Below are 17487 nucleotides of genomic sequence, written 5' to 3'. Positions count from 1 at the left end.
AGACATTGGGAAAGGCAAGACACATGAATGAAATTTGGGGAAAAAAAAGAAAAAAAACAACCTAATGTTTCCCAAAGTTAACTGTTGAAAGAAGGAAAAAGGAGCAATTTCAATTCCCAGAGTGATCATACCCAGAGTTTTGAGCTATTGTATTGCATCTGAACGTCATTTTTTTGTTTCGTAAAAGTGCTTTTGCTGAGGATAACTGCAATCAGAAAACAGTGTAGCTGTTGGCTTCGCCGTATCCAGCTTCTTGAAGGTATTGCTCAATGTTAACTGTCCCAGATGCCTTGATGACCTTGTCAGAGGCCGCCTTCTCTCCTGAAGCCAGCTTCTTGCGCACTTCTGCCAGAGTGGGTCTTTCTTGATCCTTCCACTGGCAGCAACCTTTAATGATCGTGTACCTGTGCGAAGAAGAGATGAAGAAATTTATCTGACTTTTGCGGTGATTAACGAGAGGAAGTGTAGCGCTTCATGTTTGGCGTTTCTGGAGTATTGCAGTGGACACTCACAGTGTGTTGGAGCAGTTTGATGGTTTTTTAAGATTTTTTCCTCGCTGATGAAACTGCAGAAGCTCATTAGCCAGGATCTCTGCAAACGGAGCTTCACCTGGACAAACGCAAGAGAAATTAGTAGATACATTATAGTGTATAAATGTGAAAACTCTTTGATGCAATCCTGTGAAAAAAACCAAGTCCACCCTTACTCTTTCCATAGGAATTAAGATGGTAAGTAGCAGTCTGGGAAAAGATACCAGTAATGATCTAAAAGAAGAAACTGGTGCTGTCCATCAATCTTGGAGGAATTGAAAGGCTATTTTCAAACAATTTGAAGTCCGTGATTCACATGGAAAACATTCAAGACAGCTGCCAGGAGTCAGTGAGGCCGGACTGTGCAAAGCTCAGAGAAGCTTGTGAAGTTAATGACAGTACAATTAGAAAAAGACTGCACAAGTACGACTTGTTTGGAAGGCTTGCCAGGAGAGAACCTCTTCTCTCTGAAAAGAACACGGCAGCATGACTTGGATTTGCAAAGCTGCATTTGAAGAAACCACAAGACTTCTGGAGCAAAGAGACTAAAGTGGAGATGTTTGGTCAAATCAAACACTGAGTTAACTGTGAAGTCCTCTGTATACCAAAGTATTCTAGAGTCAAATATGAGGCCATCAATCTGATAGCTAAAACAACAGAATTGCTCAAATGACCTCAATCTGACTGAAATGCTGTGGTAAGACTTTAGAAGAGCAGTGGATAAATTAATCTGAACTGAGCAAAGTTTCATGTGACTGCACAGAAATAAGTACACAAGTGTTACTTTGCAATGTTAAAATACAGTAAATTCTAACGGTTTGCATGACTTTCTTAGGTAACTCTATCGAATTAAATAATTTACAGATTAAGGATCAACACCGGCACAAAAATCCTTTTAAAATCCAAAATTACTGTCACACAAATGTATTGTTTTTAAAACACTGAGTCCATCTGCACACAGGAACCCAGAGTAAAAAGTACAGAGACATGTCTAACAGCTAATTCAAATTGTTCTATTATTCAACTCTTGAAAGATGTATTCATTAATAATTTTTAAAGTTACGAGTATATTCTAAAAAGTAAGAATTGAACTTACCCAAAGTTGTCATTTCATACAATAAGATACCAAAGGACCAGCTAAAAAGGGACAGACAAAAGCAACTGATGTTACAGTCTTTCTTCCAGGAGTTTAATAACAAGCTTGTAGACTACACATTTCATGTAGCAACATCTCTATCAGAGGATATTAAGGTAAACAGCACCAAGACATCTTTTATAGACGTGACACATAAAATTAGGCTCAAATGAGATCTAACAAGAACTCACACGTCGCTTTTCTCACTGGCAGGCCTCTTGGCTAGCACCTCTGGTGCCTGCCATTTCTTCATGCTCGGATCCTCCCTCTGCGTGGCTCCTTGGTTCTTTCGTGTATAGACTCCATGCAGGCCCCAAAGCTTGGCTGTGAACATCTTACTGATCAGTACACTACGGGCACAGATGTTTCCATGGAGAAGATCTTTGCTGTGAAGGAACGCCTGATCGGGCAACATGACAGCGAAGTCAAGATTAACCAGATGAGCATGTGCAGTTCCTATAAATATTAAAAGACTGCCCTCAAGCATTAAAAAAGAGCCAATGAAAATACAGTATATTTGTATACTAACCAGTGCACTGGCCACCTGGTTTGCCATGGTAAATATTCGTCTCTCTGTCATTTCACATGGCGGATCCCCATTGTCCTGGAAAGGCAGTCACAAAAATGTCTAAATAATTCTTCTTTTACATCTCGATTTGGAGATTTACATTTAGATTTTATCATACTTGAAGGAGAATCAATGTAGCACACGCTGCATCTTTGAAGCTCATTAAAAATGTATCTCCCTACCTCTCTGCATCTCCACAAGAAGCTGAGCAGGTCTCTGTTTTCCAGTTCTTCCACAACTGTAACCAGGGGAGCTCGCAGTGACACCACACCTAGGAGCTCAGGCAGGAAGGGATGTGGTCCGAGCTGGGCCAGGAAGGAAGCAAAGCCCAGGAAGTTGTGCCTTTCTGTGGCATTAGCCGAGTCTGCCAACGAGAGAAAAAGAAAATGCTGAATCTTGCACTGAAAACCAAATGAGATCTGCAAAACTCACAGACAAACCTCGGTGAAAATCTCACCATTTAGCACTCGCAGTACCACATTCCTGTTTTCCATACGGGCCCTGTAGATGGACACGGAGGAGTCTGTGCGCAGGGAGAAGGTGCCAGAGAGAGGCGTGACCAGGTTGAAGGACTCGGGGAGCCTCTGGCGGGGCAGCTCTCTGGGCTGCGGCGGGAGAGTGAAAGTGGGCTTGAAAATCTCCTGTGGCGGTGGGCTGGGATGTTGAGGGAGTGTCTCCACAGAATTGGAAAATGCTTTATTGAGGTAGGTGTGCGGGGACTGGAAGGTAGAGTAGGAATTGGGCATGTCCAAAGCAATGCTTTCATGCTCCAGAACATTGATACCTGATGGAGCTGCAGAGAGAATAGAGGCTCGTATGAAAACACAGGGAGTAAATGAGACCATAACCTAGACACTATTTCAAGTCATGTTATTTAACATTTATAAAAAGTTGAGAAGCAGAAACATGCATGTGGTTTTGAACACATAAAATTGTAGTAGTTGCTTATATAAGGATTTTTTCAGTACTTATTAATGCACAGTATTTGTAAACTCCTTCACCTGAAGTTACATCTGCCTAACACAACATTACAGTGTGTTACAAACCATTTATTAAATGTTCGTGTTTGCTTATATGAGTTAAATAAATTAAACAGTTCCAGAAAAACAATTAAAATTTGCACGTCTCACAGAAGTGAACAAAATTAAAAGGACACAAAAGCTTAAAATATTATTATTGTATTATTTTTGTTCATTTAGATTAAATTTTATATAATGTTGTTTCATGAACAAGCAAATACAGGCCACAAATTTGACTTAAACTACCAATATCACAAAAAACATTCAATCAATTCAATTTTATTTATGCAGCCCCAAATCACAACAAGAGTCGACTTCATTCTTTTTTGTGTTCTTACCATCAATGCCATGCAGTATCCTCCTGGTAGTGACCTTTGACTTTGGACGGATACGATCGACCTTCTCTGGACAGAAGCGCAGCAGTAAAATGAAGACCAGAGTTATCAGAAAGCTGGCCAACAGGAAGACGGGCACGACGATCACCTCCTGTTCGTACACTCGGATCTCTGCAAACAGGGAATGTACACAAGGAAACGTCCGTCTTTAGATTCAAAGTACTTAAAGAGGCAGATGTGGTTATGCAGTCTATGCTAATATTTTTGCTCAGCTGACGTGCAGAGTTTATCTTCTATCTTCAGGCGAAGACAGAAGACGTCTCTCTAACAAGGGTTAGGCTCGTCAAGCCCCATAAATGGTCAGACCTGTTTAGTGAGCAGAAGTAGCCACAAAACTTACCACAGATAGCGTCTCCAGTTTTGCACTGAGAGTCTGCAGCTGATACTGAAGACATCCTGTCACATATTTAAAAGAAAATAAAAAGCGATGAAGAGATGCAAGAAGCTCACACAACCAGACTTCATACTGAGGAGGTTTTTAGTGCTTTCATACACTTAAAAGTTGTCCAGATATTTTCTCAGTAGGAAAACCATTGATTTCTTTGTTATGGATGAAGTAGTCAAATTAGAATGTATTGCCTGACAGGCCTGTTGTTCCTGCAACAGAATCTGTTAATAGTAATGTGACTCTTACAGGTAATCAGTACGAGGAGGCATCTGAGCAAACAGGTAACTGAGACCAGAAACGTCAAATGTCGTATTGCTATCTGTGAGGTATACGGAGCATTTCCCTCCTGCTACAAACTAGTCATAAACATAAACAGCCCGTCAGAGTTAAAGTCTAGCACCTTTATTTTTGTCACGGAGGCTTTTGGACTACTTTAATCAAAGATGTATATCAGAGAAAGCCTAACAAAGCAGTCCTAATGATTTATGTCTAAATTCATAGAAGCTCATCTTCATGAGCACGCTTTTACGTCACAGCCAAGAGCTCCAAACCTGTTTACCTGCATTTTTTCATCACATTAGTTCCAGTGATGCACTACACGCCCAAAGGCCAAACATGATTGGCAAAACAGCACCGGCTCATTCACCCAGACTAAAAATAATACATTATGTCATAAAAATCACTAAAAGGCTCCAACCACACTACAGCCGCTTTCATAAAGTTAACATAGCGTGCATTAATCAGCTCACTCTTCCTACATGCTGCCACAAGGACAGGTCATGTGTTACAAACAGACAGAAGAAAAATAGGGGTCAAAGCCTTACCTCACCACCTGCAGTTTACTCTTAACAGCCAAACGAGAAATAATCAAAAGTGAAATCCTGTTATTGCGGTCAGGCACTTTTCATACATCTTCCCTGCTGAAGAGTCCGGGCTCAGCTGGGCTGTTCAGAGCTTCATTGTCTTGTTGTTCTCAGGTGATTTGTCAGGCTCAGGGGATCAATGCGCTCTCTGCTACTCTTCGTTCAGCCTTCTGTGTTTTCTTAACTCCACCCTCACCTGCTTCACCATATCCTTCTCCTATTTACTCCTTCCTTCTTCCTCCTTTCCACCTCCCTCCTCCTCAGAGTGTGCTGATGTGCTCTACCACATTCTGTAATGTGCTTTTCCCTGAAGTACAGCAGCGACTCGTGACCCTTGCCTTCCTCGTCTTTGTGTAAGGAAACTGGTACTGCTGCTCCTTGTAATTTTGTTTCAGTCGCTGGCCCTTTGTTAAACGTGTTTGGTAGTCTTTTGCTCAGAACTGGTATAACAAGCTCTGCCATCTCTAGTGAAAAGATTATCTTGGTCCAAAGAATTCACAGCAACCACATAACAGATTCTTTTTTTTGTGTTTAGTGCAAAATATTTACACCTAAAATTTTAATGTAGGGGGTAGAAGGAGAGTCTGTAACCTTCACTGTACAAAGACACGGTTACTTACAGTATATTTACAAGTAATTATTCATATGACAGCAATACTTGATGTTTGCAATATTACAGTTATTGTCAAGAAAACACGTAGTTCAAGCTAAACATTAGAAATGCTGAACACACACAGACTTGTGTTACTTTACGATACACTATGTGCTCACACACCACACATTAATCGCTGGCTCTCCACTCAGTGTGTCTTTTGTCCCGTCTTCAGCACTTAAACTCCCAACTGATCACAGCAGATGGCTGCCTGCTTCTGCTGGAGGTTTCTTCCTGTTAAAGGGGAGTTTTTCCTTCCAACTGTTGCCAAGTGCTCATCTGTAGGGGAGTCGCTTGATTGTTGGGGGTTTTCTCTGCGTTATTATAGGGTCTCTACCTTACGATATAAAGCACTTTGAAGCGACTGTTGTTGTGATTTGGTGTTATTTAATTAAAAATGAATTGAACTGAACTTTATGCATGAATCATTTGATTTTATTCAGGAGTTTAACAGCCGAGCTGCCCTGCCGTTTGAGGCGAGGCATACAATCAAAGGGGCACGGCACTGTAGACACTGCGCCAGTGCTGTCGAAGTGATTTCAGCTATTTGCACAACAGCAAGTGCAGTATTTCAGTATACTGTAGCGTCTTTCTTTCCACTTTATGTTGTGGCATCATACATTTGTGACATAACAAACATTTAATGCATTTATCCATTTCCACATCCCGTTCTTACCCAGACCAGGAAAAGAGAGGATATTTACGCCCACAACAGGTCATTAATCTCACACAAATCTAAAACAAACAAAAAGCCACATCCTCTCCAACATTAATACCTGAATGCAGTTCAACTGAGGGAGGATATGAAGGCCTCTGCTTGCCTACCTGTGAAAGGGTTGAAATTCAAAACCTGCTTGCTGTGAATGATGGGTTACAAAGGGATCGATGGATTAATTAATAATGACGTAGTTCTCAGCGAGGTGACAAAAATCTCATCTCGTCTTTCTAAGAACGTCTGAACTTTCCGTCAGGAAAGGTGTTTCAAACCTGTGGCACAAGGGCCAGAAACGGTCCATCAGATATTCCAGTTCAAATTACTGTAAAGTCATTAGTTGTTAATAATTTAAATGAAAAGCCTTTTTATGGTGTTGTAATTTGATGCCAGGACTACTAAACAGGAAAGAAAATATATGAGAAGTATTTTTATATTTAGACGAGATCATAAAGGCAGAAAACACTTTTGCTCTGTTACAAAAACTTTACATATGAAGGTTTTGGTGCCTTGAATGATTCACTCTTAAATGTAAATTGTAATGTACATTTAATGAATAATGACTCATTATTGTTTTTTTTAAATATGTTAACTATGAACATTTTAGAGGGATGTTTTTTAGGTTATCATTACCATAGTTTTACTGCTTCAGCCCACTTGAGATTAAACTAAGATGTACAGCCTCATAAACTATGACTCCTCCTGGTTTAACCAAATTAGCACTTAACAATATATTAACACTCAGGATGATATATATGTTAGATATCATCCTGAGGATGATATATTGGTCCAGGGTGTACCGGCCCCACTGCAACTCTGAATTGGTGAAGTGGAAGAAAACGGGTCAATATTTCAGTCATGAATGGAAATAATGGGCCAACTGACCAGCTGGCAGTTAGAAGACATTTATTAAAAAAAAAAAAAAACAAAAAAAAAAAAAAAAAAAAAAACCACACACACAAATGTCAGCACTGGCAGAGAAAAAAAAAAAGTATCAGCTGGGACCATGAATATTACTGTAACAATAACAATGATAATAATAATAAGAATAATACTAAGGTTTAGTACAAGCTGCCAAAAATACTTTTCTTGTATTTCAAAGGCTTTTATTAGGCACATAATTAGCAGCACAATTGTATGATGCATTAATCACAATACTAGCAGTAGATTACATGATATGTCAAAATATGAGCACTGAGGTCTGTGAACACTGGTTGATCCTGGTAGACACATCATGTGACCAAATCTACACCCACATTCGTTGTTGTTGTTATTAGGGTTTTTTATGACTAACATTAAAAAAAAAGTCATATGTATACGCATATCTCAACAGTACCAGTTTGGAAACTTGTTACTGCCACTGACAGAGCCTTTCACAACTTGGAAAACTGGGATTTTAATTCCAGAAAAATGAAAGATGGAACTTAATGACAAATCAAAACTGTGAGCAAATCGTCTTTAGATGAAAACAGGTTTCATTTTACAGCTTGGCAGCTGATTTGCTGGGTTGAGGTCCCAGCCATTTCTCTCCTGAAACAGAGAACAAAATGTGACTGAATAAGAAACTGCCAACAATAAGAAGGAAAAGTAGTGCCACTGCCAGAGTGCCAAACACCTTTGTTTGTTTTTGTAATTTTGAAATCATAGGTGATTTACAATAAAAACAAAACTAGAATAACTTTAATTGTTAGAGAGCAACAAGTTCAAAAAATAAGTGACAATTGATTCCTTAATATCGATTCAATATTCAGCTATAAAGAATTACTAAAAGAGCCAAAAGTATGCAAAGTCTTTCACTGACTACAAGTTAAGGTGTCATTTTATTCCATTTACTTGAGCCAGTTTGATAGTAAATTTGTAGAGATGGTAGAATCGTATTCTCACCGATGCAGTGGGCCATGAGCTCAAATCTGTCAGATCCAAAGAACATCTCTGGCTTTCCATCAACATGACACACAATCATGGGGAAACCAAAAGCCTGACAAGGATTTAGGAGGAGAGATTTGGGTTATAGCTGATGGTTTGTTTGTTTTTCACTTTGCTAGATCTACAAGAGGAGCTGAAGGACAACTGACCCCATAATCAAGAGCTGCCTGTGTTGTGCTTTTAAGCTTCTCTTTGACCTGCGTTGAGGTGGACATGGCCAACAGTTCTTTTATCTCACTTTCAGACAATCCAGCTTTCACTGCTGCCTGCAAAAACACAAAAAGTCTCAAAATTAAATTGTGCTTCTTAATTTTGTTTTAAATGCAGCCAGGATGTTAAAGAGTCTGCACCTCAGACAGCGACGCAGGTTCAGTGATGTCTTTGTCTTCACTCCAGATTCTTCTCCACAGCTCACGGGACACATTCACCACCTTCTCTCCATCCTTTTCTTTTTCTTGCACTGCTGCCACAAATCGCATTGCAGCCAAGCTGCCTAGAAGAAGAAGAAGAAGAAAAAAAAAAAAAAAAAAAAAAAAAAAGGGCACTAACATGCATCTGTTACCTGAACCACTATTGACAAAATCATGAGATGTCACTGTCGCGCTGACCTAGTAGGTGTGGCTGTTATTCCTCTTTTCCTCCTCCTGCCCTCTACCTGTTCGGTGCTGCTGCTTGCCCATGGCCGCTGATTAGACCTTGGGTGCAATCAACAACTAAGCACGGCCTGGTGTGCGCCGCCCTGCCAGGTGAGCCACATTAGAGCCAGTTTGATAGCTGGTAGGTAGCAGCAGGTAAAAAACCTTTCAACACAAAAATAAAGAACATTCCATTAACCATTCAGATAAATTACATGCATTACACAGAAGACAGATGAAATAACAAAATACACTTCAGTAAAGCCATTTACCATGTGGTTAACTGTTAATTTAACTGTGGTTCTTAAATAAATATACACAATGTGTCTTCTTTGCATTTAACACTTTTTTATAAACAATTGTATTTTAAACTATACATTTTAGAGTTCACAAACATTTTAATAGACTTTAACTAAGGATTTTCTTTACAAAGAATTATTTTCTTTAAATCAAAACCAAACATTTATTCACTAGTTTTACGATCCACCCAAGGATTTGGGGTAACTATTTTTAATATTAATTAACATAAATATGTGGGAACACTAACTGCACAAACAATTTATTCAAACTTAAACATTCATTTTTGTCAATATAATTAAACTTAAATGCAGCAACTATTTCCCTAAGCGTAAAACATTTGCACAACTGAGCTTCCATAGTCCCAGATACATCTGCAAAAGCAAAATGTGAACTCAAGAGCTTACCGATAGCCTGTCTTGTTCAAAGTCTTCCTCACAGTGGAAAAGTGCTTTGTTTGCCGTCCTCTCAGTATGTTGCACACGGGTCAAATGACTGCTGCATGCATTTTAAGGTCTACTAGGCACGCCCACCCTTGATTGCTCTAATGTGGCTCACCTGGCAGGGCGGCGCACACCAGGCCGTGCTTAGTTGTTGATTGCACCCAAGGTCTAATCAGCGGCCATGGGCAAGCAGCAGCACCGAACAGGTAGAGGGCAGGAGGAGGAAAAGAGGAATAACAGCCACACCTACTAGGTCAGCGCGACACCTCCCACTCGATCTTTGCTCAGCACTGTCTGGAAAGATCGCACTCAGGTGGGCTGGTCCCTCGCTTGATCTTCCACCGGTAAAAGGACCACAAGACGCCGGATGTCCCGATGTAAGGTGGTGCCCAGCTCAGGACTTGTGGTAGCAGGTTTTGGACTCTTGATCGCAATGCTGGAACTTGGAGTGACCCTCACATGCACATCTCGAACGATCCCTTTAGAATCAGGATTCACGCTGATGACTTTTGCGAGTCTGAACTGCCCTCTAAGGGCATTTTGGTCGCAGAGCCAAACTATGTCTCCAACAGCAATGTTTCTCTCTGCAGTATGCCATTTACTGCGGATGAACAGGTTTGGTCCAGCGAGTTGGCTCCAGGACCTCCAGAAGTTGTTGACTATGGTTTGTATTTCCTTCAGCCTTTTGAAAGGATAATTTGTGAAGTCAACAGTTTTGAAGTCCCCACTTTGTGTGGCTCGACCAAGCAACAGATTATTCGGCGTGATGTAGTCAATGCGATCTTCTCGGCTCTGAAATCTGGCATCAATGGGTCTCTCATTTGCAAGGTTGGCGGCTAGCTGGAGTGCTGTCAGAAGGGAGGAGTCAAAGAAAGAGTTGCCTCGATCAGAGCCAAAGACTATGATCCTGCCAAACCAGCTGACGGAAGATGACAACAAAGCCCTTGGCCTTGGCTACACCATCAATGATGACAAGCTTCATGTCATGGTCGCAGTGAACTTCTCAAAGAAAAGGAGGAAAATGCGCCTTGGTCAAGACCTGCTCAGAGAAGAAGTCAGAGAGCAAACACCTGATCCACTCACCAGGCGAGAACTGCTAAGCCAAGTCTCCGGCCTATACGACCCACTCGGTCTAGTGACTCCCGTCAAACAAAAGGGTGCCATCCTGGTAAGGAGAGCTTTCCAAGAAGCAAAAGTAAAGCACTGCCTCGAAGACACATGGGACGCAGCCTTGTCTGAAGGTCTCCGAGAAGACGCTATAAAGCTTCTGGAAGAGTATGCTGACCTGAAGAAACTGCATTTCACTAGAGCCCTGACTCCACCAGATCCTTGTGCAGAGCCCAGTGCCATCACGTTCTCTGATGGCAGTGAACATGCATATGGTGCAGTGATGTACCTTCGCTGGAGCTGCAGCCATAGTGTCATTGTGAGACTAGTAGAGTCCAAAGCCAAACTGACGCCTCTCAATCACAAAGGCGATCCTGTTAAAGCAGAGATGTGTGGCGCAGTCTTTGCTGCCCGTCTGAAGACCTACTTCCAGAGACACTGCAGAATCCAGGTCAAAAAATGGTACCACCTCGTTGACAGCCAGACCGTCTTGGGTGCAATCCAGCGTGAGAGCTACGGTTTCCAGACCTTCTTCGCAAACCGCGTTGGTGAAATCCAGAGTAGCACTGATGCCCAGGATTGGTGGTGGATTCCTGGGTCAGCAAACATTGCAGACATCCTCACCAGAGGGGCCAGTCCGAATGCCCTAACCGAGGACTCCGAGTGGCAGTCGGGTCCAAAGTTTCTCCAACTTCCTGAAGATGAGTGGCTGAAGAAATCCGCCGGAGAAGTCGCTGCCCAAGCTCGAGAAACGGTCACAAAGCTACAGAAAAAGACTTTTGTTGCGGTCCTTACCAGAATGCACATCAAGGCGGCTCAGGACTCAGTACACGTAGAGTCGAGAAGACCACGAGGAGTAGCAACCCAACAGCTAATCGACGAAAGGCGATTCAGCAACCTGAGAAGGCTGATTGGGACCGTGGCGTGGGTCTGGAGGGTTGCCAAAAAGTTCATGAGATCAAAGACCAGAGACCAAGAAAAGTGGGAGGTAGTACCATCTTCGGGTGTCCTCACAGTCAGCGAAAGACGAGATGCTTTCCGAGACCTTTGCCTAGCAGCACAAGAGGGCGTCACCTTCCCAAGCACCACAACAGACAGACTAGTCGTTTACAAAGACCAAACAAGTGGACTTCTAGTTTGTGGGGGCAGAATCCAAACCTTCAAAAAGGACCACAGAGCCGTTCCCCTTCTACCATTCCAAGCCTGGTTATCCACCCTCCTTGCCAGAGAAGCACACAGCAAGGGACATAACGGAGTGGCAGGAACTTTACTGCGGATGAGAATGAAGGCTTGGGTTGTCAGAGGAAGAATTATTGCCCAAAAGGTCGTTGACCAGTGCATCATCTGCAAGAAGGCAAAGGCAAGAACCTGTAAGCAAGTAATGGGAGACTTACCTGAAGAGAGGTCAAATCCTGCTGCACCATTCGAATTCACATCTGTCGACCTGTTTGGACCCTATCATGTGAGGGATGATGTCAAGAGAAGAGTGACTATGAAAGTTTGGGGAGTTGTGTTTTGCTGTATGGCAAGCCGAGCCATTCATGTCGAACTAGCGAGCACACTATCAACAGAGAGCTTCCTGCTTGCCTACCAGAGGTTCACTTCTGTCCGAGGCCATCCCCGAAAAATCTGGTCAGATCCTGGTACAAACTTTGTCGGCGCCAAACCTGTCTTGGAAGAAATGTATGCTTACCTGAGACGACAAAACAAGGAGTCGCTTGAAGAATACTCTGCCAAAAATGAGACCATCTGGGCATGGAAGATTCTTCCCGCTGACTCACCTCACCGAAATGGGGCCGCCGAAGCTGCTGTCAGAGTTACCAAGAGAGCCCTCCATACTCTCGGCAATACAGAGGCTCTTACCTTTAGTGAGTTTCTGACAGCACTCCAGCTAGCCGCCAACCTTGCAAATGAGAGACCCATTGATGCCAGATTTCAGAGCCGAGAAGATCGCATTGACTACATCACGCCGAATAATCTGTTGCTTGGTCGAGCCACACAAAGTGGGGACTTCAAAACTGTTGACTTCACAAATTATCCTTTCAAAAGGCTGAAGGAAATACAAACCATAGTCAACAACTTCTGGAGGTCCTGGAGCCAACTCGCTGGACCAAACCTGTTCATCCGCAGTAAATGGCATACTGCAGAGAGAAACATTGCTGTTGGAGACATAGTTTGGCTCTGCGACCAAAATGCCCTTAGAGGGCAGTTCAGACTCGCAAAAGTCATCAGCGTGAATCCTGATTCTAAAGGGATCGTTCGAGATGTGCATGTGAGGGTCACTCCAAGTTCCAGCATTGCGATCAAGAGTCCAAAACCTGCTACCACAAGTCCTGAGCTGGGCACCACCTTACATCGGGACATCCGGCGTCTTGTGGTCCTTTTACCGGTGGAAGATCAAGCGAGGGACCAGCCCACCTGAGTGCGATCTTTCCAGACAGTGCTGAGCAAAGATCGAGTGGGAGGTGTCGCGCTGACCTAGTAGGTGTGGCTGTTATTCCTCTTTTCCTCCTCCTGCCCTCTACCTGTTCGGTGCTGCTGCTTGCCCATGGCCGCTGATTAGACCTTGGGTGCAATCAACAACTAAGCACGGCCTGGTGTGCGCCGCCCTGCCAGGTGAGCCACATTAGAGCAATCAAGGGTGGGCGTGCCTAGTAGACCTTAAAATGCATGCAGCAGTCATTTGACCCGTGTGCAACATACTGAGAGGACGGCAAACAAAGCACTTTTCCACTGTGAGGAAGACTTTGAACAAGACAGGCTATCGGTAAGCTCTTGAGTTCACATTTTGCTTTTGCAGATGTATCTGGGACTATGGAAGCTCAGTTGTGCAAATGTTTTACGCTTAGGGAAATAGTTGCTGCATTTAAGTTTAATTATATTGACAAAAATGAATGTTTAAGTTTGAATAAATTGTTTGTGCAGTTAGTGTTCCCACATATTTATGTTAATTAATATTAAAAATAGTTACCCCAAATCCTTGGGTGGATCGTAAAACTAGTGAATAAATGTTTGGTTTTGATTTAAAGAAAATAATTCTTTGTAAAGAAAATCCTTAGTTAAAGTCTATTAAAATGTTTGTGAACTCTAAAATGTATAGTTTAAAATACAATTGTTTATAAAAAAGTGTTAAATGCAAAGAAGACACATTGTGTATATTTATTTAAGAACCACAGTTAAATTAACAGTTAACCACATGGTAAATGGCTTTACTGAAGTGTATTTTGTTATTTCATCTGTCTTCTGTGTAATGCATGTAATTTATCTGAATGGTTAATGGAATGTTCTTTATTTTTGTGTTGAAAGGTTTTTTACCTGCTGCTACCTACCAGCTATCAAACTAGTTGGTCTAAATAAAGTTGAGTGAAATTCAAAGTCTGGTCTTTTTCAAGTGTGGACACCTCACAGTCAGAGGAACACTTGACAGTCACATCTCAAGCCTAATATTTCAGTAAATCTCTTAATCTGCAGTTCTTTATTCGATCTTTGGTGAAAATCATTAAAAATTTTGAAGGAGGGTTTCTTATGAACCATACAACAGTATTTGGAATTGTTGGCTCTCTATAAAAAGGGAAGTAAACTTTCTTAGGTACACACATTCATTGCAAATATTGATTCAGCCAATCACATGGCAGAAATTCAATGCATTTAGACACGTGGACATGATTAAGACAACTTGCTGAAGTTCACACTGAGCATTTGAATAGGGAAGTAAGGTGATTTAAGTGACTTAAAATGTGGCATGGTTTTTGGTCCCAGACTGGTCTGAGTATTTCACAAACTGCTGATCTTCTGGGATTTACAGAGAATGGTCTAAAAAAAAAAAAGAAAATATGACAGCGGTAGTTCTCTGGGGGAAAATATCATCTTGTTACCAGAGCTGGTTTTGTCTGGTTTCTTGAAATGTCATCAGACGTCATCCAATAGAGCACCTTTAAGATGTTGCGTAACTGGAGACTCACGTCATGGATGTGCAGCAGCTGTGTGATCAACATGGACCAAAATCTTTGAGGAATTCTTATGAATTAAGGCAGTTCTCAAAGCAAACGCGGGTCCTATCTGGTACTGGTGAGATGTACCTAATAAAGTGTCAAGTGTATATTGTGTTGTGCTTACAGCTTGTTTTGCCACAGCCAAGTGTTTTAAAGTATTAAATTAAATTTGCTTTGTGTTGCTTTAACACCATGTCACAAGTCATGACTACGACATTATCACTTACCCAAACTTTTGGGAGTTAAGAATAGTAGAGTTCAGTTTCCCATATCTGAAGATAATCTGTTTTAGTTGCATGTTTTCCCCCCCTTAAAAAAACAACAAAAAGTAGTAGACACTTATGTTTTTCTTTAAATGTGGAACTTCTGTCAAAATCAAGCGTCATTGCTTCAGTTAAAATGTCTTTAGGGGTCAAATAAGGTCTAATAGGGTCAAATAGCTTGGGTCTAATAGTCCAATCAATAGACATTAGAGCTGATTCTGCTTGTACCTTTCTGGAACATGACCTCAAAGGGGTCAGCAGGCGACTGCAAGGGGACACTGAAGTATTCTGCCAAGCGGTTGAGATCTTTTGTCATGTACGCGAACTTGTTAGGAACCAAACCAGGAGGCTTGTTGCCTGTCAAGAAAGAGAAATGTGAGCGCAAACAGAGTCAGTGCGCACCCAGAGTTGACCGTGCAGCGTGTCCTGCAGCAGGTTTACAGGTGCCTGTCTGATCTTTACTGACCCGCTCCGTGCATGATGCCACCCAGAAACGCAGGGCGCAGTTTGAGGTCGATGTTCCAAACGTTTCTGTAGCGGCACATGACCTGCAAACACATGAGATATTTGCGCATCTCCTAAACAAACCGATCTGATGCTGTGGTGCACATCAAGACGGCACAAACCTCGAAACCAAGCCATGAATACGGAGAAACTACATCGTAGAACAACTCCACAACTTTTCTGGAGGTCATCCTGGGGTCAGCAGCCGCTCTTTGAGTTGTTAGCAAGAGCTTTAAATGAAGAGCAACAAAAACCTTAACGGCAGCGTGCGAATAATTCTCAAGGAGTGTTTAGTTTTTGGGGGCAGCCTCTGAGCAATGTTCACTGTGTCAAAGTTCAACTAACCTGAAGCAGAGCTGCTCGGGCTTAGCAGAAATAAAACTAATCGCAGCAAAGACCGCGAGCAGAAACCACTCGTTGTTTTTAACAGTTAGCTACAACCGATGCTATATTAAATGGTGTTAAAGACGGAGTTAAAAAACGATAGCAGGAGTTAGCCTGAGCTAGATAAATAACGAAAAAGCTCAGTAGCAGTGTCTGACCACAAGGGGGACCGAAATGATTTCGCCTACCTGCTCTAAAAGCTACAAATCAGGTGGTACAGAACAGCCAAAAGCCTTCCGCACGGGCTTCTTCTTCTTGAATGCTTAGCAGGCAAGACAGCCTACATGTGCATTACTGCCACCTACCGACTTCGAGCAGTAGTTCACTCTCTGATAACCCTAAAGACAACCATGACGATTACAAACTTACGCGCCAAAGCACGGGTGTGAAACATAAGGCTCGGGGGCCTGGCAAATACTCCAAACCGGCCCATTGTACTGCTTTAGAAAATCTGAAGAAGGACATACATTTTTGACTTTTTATTGTATTTTCACAAGTTTTACACCTTTTCCTACTGATAAACACCTCTTCCATAGCTATTCATGCGACAACAAAGGAATAAAGTAATAGATATTTAATAAATGACAGAAAAGTGCCAGTTTTCCACTATCTAATATATATCTACTATAAAAATGTCCGGGTTTTTTTTTTTTTTTTTTTTTTTTGCTATGAATAAACTTTGTCTTTTATAATTAAAAAAAACATCTAATTACAGAACTTTACAGACTGGCAGTTTAAGCCAGAAAAGTCATGATGACAGTTCATTTACTGCAGCAGCATTTCTTTACTATTTAGAAGAAGTGAGGTTTAGTGTTGAAAACGCACTTTTTACTTATATGCTGATTTATAATGGATTGAATATATAGTTAAACTTCTTTACACTGACAGCAAGGGGAATTTCACAGGTCCAGCTCACTCAAGATCAAAGTGGGCTGTATGTGGCCCAGAATATAAAATGAGTTTGACATCACTGAATTAAAGCATAAGCATGTAATAGTTATGCCATATAGTGCACTATAGCTGAAATACTTTTTTTTTTAACTTATGCATAAAAATGAGTATTTTCTGCATATGTAAGAGATCTGAATACTTCCTGTACTGCCAATCTTGCTTCTCATCACATATTCTTCTTTCTGGCTGAGTGCATACACTAAGTGATGACCTATTTAGTGCAGTTTTATTTGACGGACTCTTGCATATCTTATTCGAATCAAACAATCTTATATATTATGCAGTAACAGTTCACCTCCTTCTGCCTCCTTACCTGCATCATCACTCCAGGACAGAACAGCACGTCCCTTTATTTTGTTGCTTCATTTCATTGTTATTCCAGTGTTCTTGCCACACTTTGTTAAAATCAGTTTAGAAACAGTTTTTATTGTGCATGTGTTGCTTTTATCCACAACCACCACACTCAAGTGACGATTTGGTGTGAGCGGTCAATTTATCAATTTATCAATTTTTTACAATATTTAAAAGGTTGGTTCTATCCAGATGCTGTATTTGTGCTTTATGTTGGTTGATTTGTATATTTAAGACATCAAAAATAACCAAGGATTTTTCCCAGTTTAGGTTTTGTATGGTTTTTCTGTTGAGCAATAAAGCTGTTTTTGAGTTCACGTTTTGTCTCCGGAGTCTGCACTGTGGGTCCTCCAGACCTGCACACAGCCAACA

General features: G+C 41.5%; 2 protein-coding genes across 4 annotated transcripts; both read right to left on the bottom strand.

The window, feature by feature from the left end:
* Positions 1-211: 211 nt before the first annotated feature.
* Positions 212-4042, bottom strand: styk1b (STY kinase 1b). The gene is made up of 9 exons (XM_085365509.1): positions 3988-4042; positions 3591-3758; positions 2691-3026; positions 2416-2597; positions 2195-2269; positions 1857-2065; positions 1627-1667; positions 513-609; positions 212-404 (listed from the first exon to the last, which is right to left on the bottom strand). Exons 1-9 carry the CDS (start codon positions 4040-4042, stop codon positions 212-214), a joined length of 1356 nt encoding a protein of 451 aa, XP_085221635.1.
* A 3298-nt stretch (positions 4043-7340) lies between these two features.
* Positions 7341-16063, bottom strand: LOC146622908 (glutathione S-transferase kappa 1-like). 3 transcript variants are annotated; one of them, XM_085366468.1, is made up of 8 exons: positions 16002-16063; positions 15552-15659; positions 15392-15473; positions 15154-15282; positions 8539-8681; positions 8338-8454; positions 8147-8240; positions 7341-7792 (listed from the first exon to the last, which is right to left on the bottom strand). In XM_085366468.1, exons 2-8 carry the CDS (start codon positions 15618-15620, stop codon positions 7743-7745), a joined length of 684 nt encoding a protein of 227 aa, XP_085222594.1. In that variant the 5' UTR covers positions 15621-15659; positions 16002-16063; the 3' UTR covers positions 7341-7742. The 3 variants fall into 3 exon arrangements, with proteins under 3 accessions (XP_085222594.1, XP_085222593.1, XP_085222592.1); XM_085366467.1 differs by lacking the exon at positions 16002-16063 and adding an exon at positions 15775-15985; XM_085366466.1 differs by lacking the exon at positions 16002-16063 and having other exon boundaries at positions 15552-15765.
* Positions 16064-17487: the final 1424 nt, after the last annotated feature.

The sequence above is a fragment of the Diplotaxodon limnothrissa genome, linkage group LG11 (genome assembly GCF_057381915.1).
Source record: "Diplotaxodon limnothrissa isolate DT_005_m linkage group LG11, D_limnothrissa_male_GT1.1, whole genome shotgun sequence".
Lineage (NCBI taxonomy): Eukaryota > Metazoa > Chordata > Actinopteri > Cichliformes > Cichlidae > Diplotaxodon > Diplotaxodon limnothrissa.
This window is presented reverse-complemented; position numbering and strand designations above follow the sequence as displayed.

Bases quoted from the DNA above. Each gene is read 5' to 3' on its own strand.
- styk1b (XM_085365509.1), bottom strand. From the start codon at position 4,042: ATGTCTTCAGTATCAGCTGCAGACTCTCAGTGCAAAACTGGAGACGCT. The intron at 2,598-2,690 runs GTGAGATTTTCA...TCTCGTTGGCAG, and splicing joins GGTACTGCGAGTGCTAAATG to ACTCGGCTAATGCCACAGAA. The intron at 2,066-2,194 runs GTTAGTATACAA...TTGCCCGATCAG, and splicing joins ACCAGGTGGCCAGTGCACTG to GCGTTCCTTCACAGCAAAGA.
- LOC146622908 (XM_085366468.1), bottom strand. From the start codon at position 15,620: ATGACCTCCAGAAAAGTTGTGGAGTTGTTCTACGATGTAGTTTCTCCG. The intron at 8,241-8,337 runs GTCAGTTGTCCT...AATCCTTGTCAG, and splicing joins AGGCAGCTCTTGATTATGGG to GCTTTTGGTTTCCCCATGAT. The intron at 7,793-8,146 runs GTGAGAATACGA...TCTCTGTTTCAG, and splicing joins GCTCATGGCCCACTGCATCG to GAGAGAAATGGCTGGGACCT.